This window comes from Coregonus clupeaformis, chromosome 28, assembly GCF_020615455.1.
Source record: "Coregonus clupeaformis isolate EN_2021a chromosome 28, ASM2061545v1, whole genome shotgun sequence".
In the NCBI taxonomy this organism is placed as follows: domain Eukaryota; kingdom Metazoa; phylum Chordata; class Actinopteri; order Salmoniformes; family Salmonidae; genus Coregonus; species Coregonus clupeaformis.
The window spans coordinates 23,698,619-23,707,403 of record NC_059219.1 but is presented as its reverse complement, the minus strand read 5'-3'; the positions used below and the strand labels follow the sequence as shown (position 1 = coordinate 23,707,403).

Here is an 8,785-nt window from a genome sequence, read left to right as displayed (position 1 = left end):
CTATATAGAGCACTACTTTTGACCAGAGCCCTATGGGCTAGAGTCAGTCAGGAGAAGCATCCCTTTACGTCTGAGTAGGGAAGATCTCTGTGGATTGAATGGAAGAAGCCTCAAGAAGCCTCTGAGCCAGTGCAGCTCTGCAACAATAAACAGGCCTTGAGCTGCAGGTTATGCAAGGGGCTGTTCCCTGGAACAGAGCCTACTGTAGGCCTGTGGCTCTGTCTCAAATGGCACCCTGTTCCCTACATAGTGCACTACTTTTGACCAGGGCCCTGGGCCCTATAAATGGAATAGGGTGCCATTTGGGACGCAGCCCAAGACTGTTCCTGGTGTCTCTCTGGAACTAGGTTATGCTGCTTTAAATGGCTCTCTGGGTGCCATCATAGACTACATGGTGAAAAAACACCTAAATCATACTCTGTCTGGAAAATGTGAGTGGCCTACATTTGAAAGTCTTGGCATGTGTAGCTCTCCAGAGGAAATGACCATCATCCCAAAGATCTCTCTTTATGGAGTAGGTCAGTCCCTGTTATCAACAAAGACCTCCTTATTCTCACTCACTAGTCACATGCTGTCGCAGTTCGGACCAGAGAATTGGATTTGGTTGACATCCACTCGGAGGCTTTGGTCTGATTTTAAAACAGAGATATGTTTCTTCTTGTGTTTTAGCTCCAAAAGAATAAAACAAGGTATCTCTGCGACTGCTTTCATTTCATGTGATGTTGTTTTGAGCCACAGTATAAAACTCTAGGCTACATCTGAAATGAATACAGTTTATTCATATCAAATGAACAGGCTACATTTTGATAATGTTAATGATTTAAGGACACGTCAGTAAAACTGAACGGAGAAAACGATGACTAGCCCATCGACAGGTGGGTTGTTTAGCAACCGTAACGATGCGAGCTCAACCACAGAGTAAAATGAGTGGGGTCGGCTTAGGATCAAAGGATTGTTGACAACATGGAGACCATATATCTTCTCCAAATGTTTACTGAAAACATAAATACATTTGCACAATGAGCACTTGTTGTCTCTCAAATACATTGTCAACGTTTTTGGTTAGCTAGCTTGTGAATTTTAGCCATATTAGCATTGACATGACATCAGTCAAAACACGACATGGTATCAATAACAAGATACAAGAACCTGAAACGAGCCACCTACGATTCCCCACATGGCAGCTTCTTGTCCTTGTTGCTAGCTATCTGACCGTCCAGAATCACAACAAAACACAGACTTCTGCCCCGTCGACGCACGCACATCGTTTTCATGACGTTGTCAGCTAACAGCTAACCCCTCTATAGTTTCTGGTCTTTTCAAGACATTCATATCAACAGCGTCTACAACAAAATGTCAATGTGGGTGATAATAGATGAATTATAGACTAACAAGACAACAATTTGCTGGCCATTGATAGAGTCTGCTGAGAGTTCGTCAATGGGTTAGCCAGAATACAGTAGACCACTGTAAACTGTCTAGTACGAGAGCCTTGGCTTCTCTAGCTACTGAAAGACAGACAGACTTATCAAACACTATTGACTGTGAGAGCTGGTCAGCCAGACAGCCAGCCAGCCAGAAAGACGCCAGCCAGCCAGACCCAGTCACACTCAGAATAGCCTTCACTCATCCAACTGATTTTCATCAGAAAGACAGACATACACATTGAACTGAGGGACGTGAGTGAAGTCACCAGTCTCCTCACACCGTGACGGTTCCAGTACATTAGTGCTTTAGACAAGGGCCACCACTCTGTGGGAGAAGAGACTGTGACCTACCGATGCTGTGGCGTTACAGCAGCCCAACACAACGCAGCCTGAACCCTGGTAGGAAGACCCACAGTGGTAAAGCAGAACTAGAGCTTCCAGTCCTGGCACAATGGGAAAATGCACATGCAAATCCACACACAAAGTCTGACACACTCAAATGAATGAAAACTACATTCAGACGAAGTTAAGCCACACTGCTGGCACACTGGACAGTGAGGTCTGTAGACCAAGGGAACACAGTGTAGAGGAGATGTTGTAGAGACAGTGGACGTACAATGTACACATCATAGGGGGAGCCCTTATCGAGACTCTCTCTCTCACACACACACACACACACACACACACACACAGATACACACACACACACACACACACACAGATACACACACACACACACACACAGATACACACACACACACACACACACACAGACACACACTGTATAGAGGGAAGGAGGGTACAGGAAGCTAGTGCCGTCATAGGGAAAACCCTTATGTGGGAAAAGAGACAGACACGGGTGGGAGAAGATGAACAAAGGACTGAAGGGAGAGGTATGAAAAAAATGTATGCACTCACTAAAACTGTAAGTCACTCTGGATAAGAGCGTCTGCTAAATGACTAAAATGTAAATGTCTGGTATGAGGCTGAATATACTAGATAGGCCCTACATTCTCTAGATTCAATCATTTAGCTGTAGTGTAGTCGCTCACGAGAATAGCATGGCGCTTGTAACGCCAGGGTAGTGGGTTCGATTCCCGGGACCACCCATATGTAAAACGTATGCACGTATGACTGTAAGTCGCTTTGGTATAAAAGCATCCTCTAAATGGCATATATTATTATATAGTTATGAACAGCTAGATAGACTTACACCCAAAAGAATATGGAAAAAACGTTACCGTGTCCTTTTCAATGAATAACAGATGACATTGAAGACTGCATTACATTTCAAGTTTAATTCTCTTAACAATGTACTCCTTGACACTCATTTATGCCAAACATGAGCAATGGAGTTGGCATGAGCACAAACAGATCTGGGACCAGGCTACCAATGTACTACTAGGATACCCCAAATACATCACTATAACGTTACTTATCATCACCTAACAAGGATCCACCAGTGTGAACGTACATTTGATGTACACAGAATGTCCATTGTTATTCTACAGTGTCTGGAGTGATTTGTCTCTACTGCAGATCTGCATTTGTCAACATGATAAAGAGTTGGTGTTGGCTGTGCAAATAGCCAGTGGCACATCCTGTTCCTCAACTAGCTCCTTCCAGTTGATTGACTGTATCTATGGCTGTGTTTACACAGGCAGCCCAATTATGATCTTTTTTCCACTAATTGGTCTTTGGTAACCCTTTATTTGGATAGTCCATCTGTAGATGCTCTGCAGACTATCAGTAACATTTCAACTAACTACCTGCTAACCCTAACCTTAACCCTTATCCTAACCCTGAATTTAACCCTTGTCCTAACCCTAAACCTTATTCTAAACCTAACCCAAAACCTTAGCAAGCAATTGCTTATCAACAGATACTTTGTTGATAGTATGACTGTAAAGCATCTACAGATGGACTATCTGGACTATCCAAATAAAGTGTGACCTGGTCTTTTGACCAATCACATCAGATCTTTTCACTTCAGATCTTTTTCAGAGTTGATGTGATTGGTCAAAAGACCAATTAGTGAAAAAATATATCAGAATTGGGCTGCCTGTCTAAATGCAGCCATAGATTTCTAGAGCTGAAGATCTCATCTGACTTCCTTGACTCAGTGGAGAGGAAACAGGACTGTCAGTGACTTTGTCCCCAACACTTCGAAGTGATGATCAACATCTTAGTAACACAATGCTTTTACTGCATCAGAACTGTATTATTAGCTAGCTGTGTGTGTATAATGTCATAGACATTCCTGCAGTGGTATTGTAGACTAGCTGGCTGTATTGACCTGTGTAGTGTGTATTAGTGGGGGTCGGTCGGTGGGGGAGGGGAGGCAGTCATGCATATTGATGGACCAGTAGGGGGTCAACATCTGATCTCAACTGGGCCCAATCTCCGATGCAGCCAGATGTTCATTGAGTCGAGACATCCATGGGGCTGGCTGCCATCCATGTGTTACTGCCAGCCTTGCTAAATCTGTGTCAATTCTCTCACTTACTCAAACTCTTTCTCTCCAGTCTCCACTCTTTGGGCTCAAGTGGATCACATTCTAAACGTTACGGATCCTGACATGCGTTTGTAAATCCTTAGTTACATGCTTTTGTAATCTGTCGATCGATACAATAATCAGCTAGCTAGCTGGATGATTTTGTGTTTTCAAACAATGCTCAAATCCGCTAGCTCACGTTTAGCAATGATGACTCTAAAGAGCTGGCTGGTGAAATGCAATCATATGAAAATAATGCACGTCTCGTTTCTTACCTCGTTGACTCCGGTTGCTGCAGACCGGTGATTTTATGAATATTATGATGATATCTATATAATAGTCTGGGCGATGCTTCAATTCACAGTTTCGCTGATTTTGAAGGGATCGCTTTTCCCTTTCTCTCGCTGACCTCCAATCCGTTTACTGTATAAATACATTCAGCTTGTCTACCCTCTTGCCGACGTGAACGGTATATGTGCGCAACATATTGCGCAACATATCACTTTAATAATGTTTACATCTTGCACTACTCATCTCATATTATACTGCATTCTATTCTATAATATTATTCTGTATCTTAGCCCATGCCGCTCTGTCATTGCTTGTCCATATATGTATATATTCTTAAATCCCATTCCTTACTAGTTTTGTGTGTATTGGGTATATGTTGTGAACTTGTTGGATATTACTGCACTGTCGGAGCTAGAAGCACAAGCATTTCGCTACACCCGCTATAACATCTGCTAAACACGTGTAAGTGACAAATAACATTTGATTTGATTTGATTTGACATGGTTTAAGGCCCAACACGTCTTCTATCAGTCAAGCGTCATTCTCGGCTTCTGTTACACATCGTGAACGACATGCATTGCATTTGACATAGATAACAACAATAAAGATAATGTGCGATGTATACATTTCATTCCCTAAAGTCCCTCTCCTGAGTCGTATCTGGTGGTGAGTTATAGTTAGCCTGGTAGCCAGTCTTTTTAGCTAACATTCCACTCCTTGTAGCACTCCATGTCATTTATTTTATTTAACCTTTATTTTATCAGGGAGTCATACTGAGACCAAGGTATCTTTTACAGATGAGCCCTGAATTACGTACATTCCAAAACAATACACACATCAAAATATAAATACAAAATGCAAGCAGAAAGAAAGAAAGAAAGAAAACACGGTCATAAAAAACAAACACATTCATCAGTAATAAGGTCATGTACCAAAGCAAACTCCAAAGGATTGGAATGTTAGCTAAAACGACTGACAACCAGTCTAAATTATTGTTACTACCGCACAAAAAGCAAAAGGTTGAACAACTTCATAGAGCTTTACTGACCTCTGATGGTGTTACAGTTGAACTGTCAGTATTAAATCTGTCGGGGAGAATATTTAGGAACTTTACGGTAAATGCCTTTGCATCCGCAAATTGTTATGATTGACATTACATTGGTCCAATAGTTGGAACGAATAGGTATTTTCGTTGGGCGTGATATTACCTTGCGTGCGCCGTAAAGAGCGTAAATCAGAAATCGACCATTCAAACGGTCATGTTGCTAATATTGATTATGGATTATCGAAAATTATTTAACGGTGGATACGGAGACAGAAACTCTGATCATCATTAAAACACAACATCAGGTAGGCTGCTGCAACGCGTTGGGATGTTTGCTAGCATAGCTAGCTACGTTAGCTAACGCCAGTTAACTTTAGCGAGCTAGCCATTCTGAAAATTACAATTAGTTTATCTGTCTTGCAAATAATGTTAGCTTATTAGCTAAACATTTCAATGAAAAATATCAAGCTAGTTAGTTTGCTATATGACATTTACAAGTAGGTGCAACTGGCTGCAGCTGTGTTCAAAAAACGTTCCAGCTAATGTAAGGCCTTGCAGAAGAGCTTGCCATTAGTGACAACCTAAAATATATCAAATGGATGCGTCTGACTGTATCTAGCCAGCTAGCTAACTCAAATGTGTGCCAATCGAAATGTAAACTGTACCGTTTGGATACTGTTGATAAAACAAGTTTACTGGAGAACGGAGACCAAGTAGAGACTTTCGGACAAGGTGGATAATTGTATAATATGAGGCAGTTTATTCAGAGGTAAAGATATCTGTAAATAGCGTGCACGGACCCGTTCGTCAACCTCGTAGGGAGATATCTGAGAGAGCGAGCCCCTAAACATTGTGTGCTGACATTTTATACAATAAAATAAAGTAGGTTGATTCTAGTAGTTCTGATCTTCTGATTGGTCCTGATGAGTTGGTCGAGGTCACTTCCATTGCATTGGCTCTGAGTCGGGTTCTCTGTCTTCAGATGTTCAGCCTAAGAGAAGGGGGTTTTTGTGTGTGTGTGCTTAACAATGATGATGTGTGTGTGTGTGTGTGTGTATGTGTGTGTGTGTGTGTGTGTGTATGTGTGTGTGTGTGTATGTGTGTGTGTGTGTATGTGTGTATGTTTAACAATGATGATGTGTGTGTGTGTGTATGTGTGTGTGTGTGTGGGGGTGTGTGTGTGTGTATGTCCTCAGAGCAATAACTTGTGAGTTGGGAGAACTGAGAGACCTATGGCGTGGGTGTTGTCCATAGCCACCTGCTGATAAGGCCGACAAGATAGAAGTCTTTGTGCATTGTATTAAATCCAAAGGCCCAACACAAGATGGGTCATGCACAAGATTTTAGTCAGACCAAGCTATAACATTATATATATTTACTACGACAATACACAATAAAGGTGCATGATGAGCATCCTCTGTGGTCCTCTGTAGCTCAATTGGTAGAGCATGGCGCTTGTAACGCCAGGGTAGTGGGTTCGATCCCCGGGACCACCCATACGTAAAAATGTATGCACTCATGACTAAGTCGCTTTGGATAAAAGCGTCTGCTACATGTCATATTATTATATTATGCTGTATTCTCTTTGACCCTCTCTTCTCAGGGGCCACCAATCTCTATTTCCACTGCAGGAGTACTACCAGTGTCTCCGTGGGGCCACCATAGCTGGGACAGAATGTCTCTCGCCCAGAGAGTCCTCCTCACCTGGATCTTCACCCTGACCTTCCTCATAATGCTCGTCCTCAAACTAGATGGCAAAGTCCACTGGAACTGGTTCCTCATCTTTCTACCCGTGTGGATCTTCGACGGCATCCTCCTCCTCATGTTACTAGTCAAGATGGTCGCCAGGTGTAAACCGGGCCACGACCCTCGTAACGGCTCCCAGGACCTGAAGAAGGAGGCCTGGTACCTGGCGTCCATGCTGCTGAAGCTGGGCTTCTGTCTGACGCTGTGCGCCCGGCTGGAGAAGCTTACCCATATCAAGCTCACCTTTGTGTGTATTCCTCTGTGGTGCATGTTGCTGGGATCCATGGTGGAGCTGGGGTATAACATCTTCCCCGACAGGAGAGAGGCGTGAGGAGAATGGAAAGGAGGCTGGAAGGAACACACACAAACCTACGTCTTTAGTGGGGTTATTTTGGCTGTTTGCAAAATCACAAACTCTCTCCTTCACTCGTTGTTATGACATGAAAGCGTTATCCCCGTTGTCCAAGCTTTGCTCTCATGCCAACAGTATTGCTTATCAGATAAGACTGTGCCTTCGTGTAGATAGATGTCAGATAAACTAATACAATCTAGCAACGCCATGTCACATTGCCAGCTAAGGATTTCCAGACATTTTCCTTGTCGTCAGCATCTTTTGTACTGTGTTGTTGTAGACTCTTTCATACTTCATGGGACGATGAAAAATGATTGTCGTTGTGTTTGGAAGACGGGGCTCTTACTATGTAAAGCCATTCAGTGTTTTGTGCCATTCAGTTTAAATGGAATCTACCTGTAGTGGTACTTTCACCTTTTAAATTGCACCCTTGAATAGTTCATTTTGACGTTTAATCTGCATATGTTATTTATTTTCCTTTTGAGTATTGTGTGAATAAATTGATGTGGCTATTGTTCCAAACTAACCAGAGCATCATGTTTTATGTGTATGCTGACCTATGTACTGTTGACACCAGCATCAGAATATATGAGCAGCCAAGTCAGGCATGTCTCCATGTACTACCAACCATATTGGATAGGCAGTAGCAGCATGGTAGAGTACTGTTGGCCTACTTGTGTTCATTCTTATAATCAATGCAAGCCTCAACAGTGCAATAGTCAATGGCAGTTCTAATACCGGGCCGTTTGAGGACATATAAAATGCATCAAAGAACTTGACAACTTCCTCAGACTGAACAGCCTCATTCGATGTACTCAGTAGTACATGTTTACTGAACTAACATATGTAGACAGCTCAACGATGATGCATTTTGGGTTTTACTCCCCCAAAAAAAAAAAAAACCTCACTCTGAAATGAGACTGACTGAAAATATGTTCTCCGTCCTTTCAGGTTTTTTTTTAAAAGGACACATTTCTCCTGACATTCACTCACACACACAGAGCATGCATAAACATCTTCCTCTCCAGTCTGTGTACCAGAGATACACCCTCACATTTGGCTGCCTCCCAGCCCCTCTCTGAAGGTTAGCCCAGCCAGTTAGTTTCTCCTCAGGCCCTTCTGTATGCAACACCACCCCTTTGGATAGCCCTATAGGGCTCTGGTCAAAAGTAGTGCACTAGAGAAAATAGGGCGCCATTTGGGACGCAACCTGTGACTGGGCCAGGAGCTTTGGAGGCTTGCCCATCACACTAATTTGATCATCTGAGCCATTCAAACCATGTGGCCGGGGTCGGAGCCTAACCTTCATAGCTTCTAGCGAGCTCTGTTGGGCTTGGACTGCTACTGCCCATTCTGATCAGAGTTAGTAGAGCAGCAGCAGCAGCAGTTCTCCCGGGTGTGGGTTCTTTCCCAGCAGCCACGGCTATAAT

General features: G+C 43.0%; 2 protein-coding genes across 17 annotated transcripts in view; one reads left to right on the top strand and one right to left on the bottom strand.

Annotated features, from left to right (window-relative positions):
* LOC121584333 (protein PHTF2-like) overlaps positions 1-4,350 on the bottom strand; it is an 87,482-nt gene extending 83,132 nt beyond the window's left edge. For 14 of the 15 annotated variants that reach the window (XM_045208785.1, XM_045208787.1, XM_045208790.1 and 11 more), the window contains exon 1: positions 4,197-4,350. The gene's annotated coding sequence lies outside the window, so the exon portion shown is untranslated. Of the gene's footprint in view, positions 1-1,778; positions 1,852-4,196 lie in introns of those variants that run through there. The other variant, XM_045208786.1, reaches the window with a different exon arrangement.
* A 1,019-nt stretch (positions 4,351-5,369) lies between these two features.
* LOC121584332 (transmembrane protein 60) lies at positions 5,370-7,881 on the top strand. 2 transcript variants are annotated; one of them, XM_041900150.2, is made up of 2 exons: positions 5,370-5,562; positions 6,889-7,881. In XM_041900150.2, exon 2 carries the CDS (start codon positions 6,933-6,935, stop codon positions 7,332-7,334), a length of 402 nt encoding a protein of 133 aa, XP_041756084.2. In that variant the 5' UTR covers positions 5,370-5,562; positions 6,889-6,932; the 3' UTR covers positions 7,335-7,881. The 2 variants fall into 2 exon arrangements, with proteins under 2 accessions (XP_041756084.2, XP_041756083.2); XM_041900149.2 differs by having other exon boundaries at positions 5,373-5,562; positions 6,861-7,881.
* The last annotated feature ends 904 nt before the right edge of the window (positions 7,882-8,785 follow it).

What these genes read in the sequence shown, in the direction of transcription:
- LOC121584332 (XM_041900150.2), top strand. Translation starts at nt 6,933, where the DNA reads ATGTCTCTCGCCCAGAGAGTCCTCCTCACCTGGATCTTCACCCTGACC.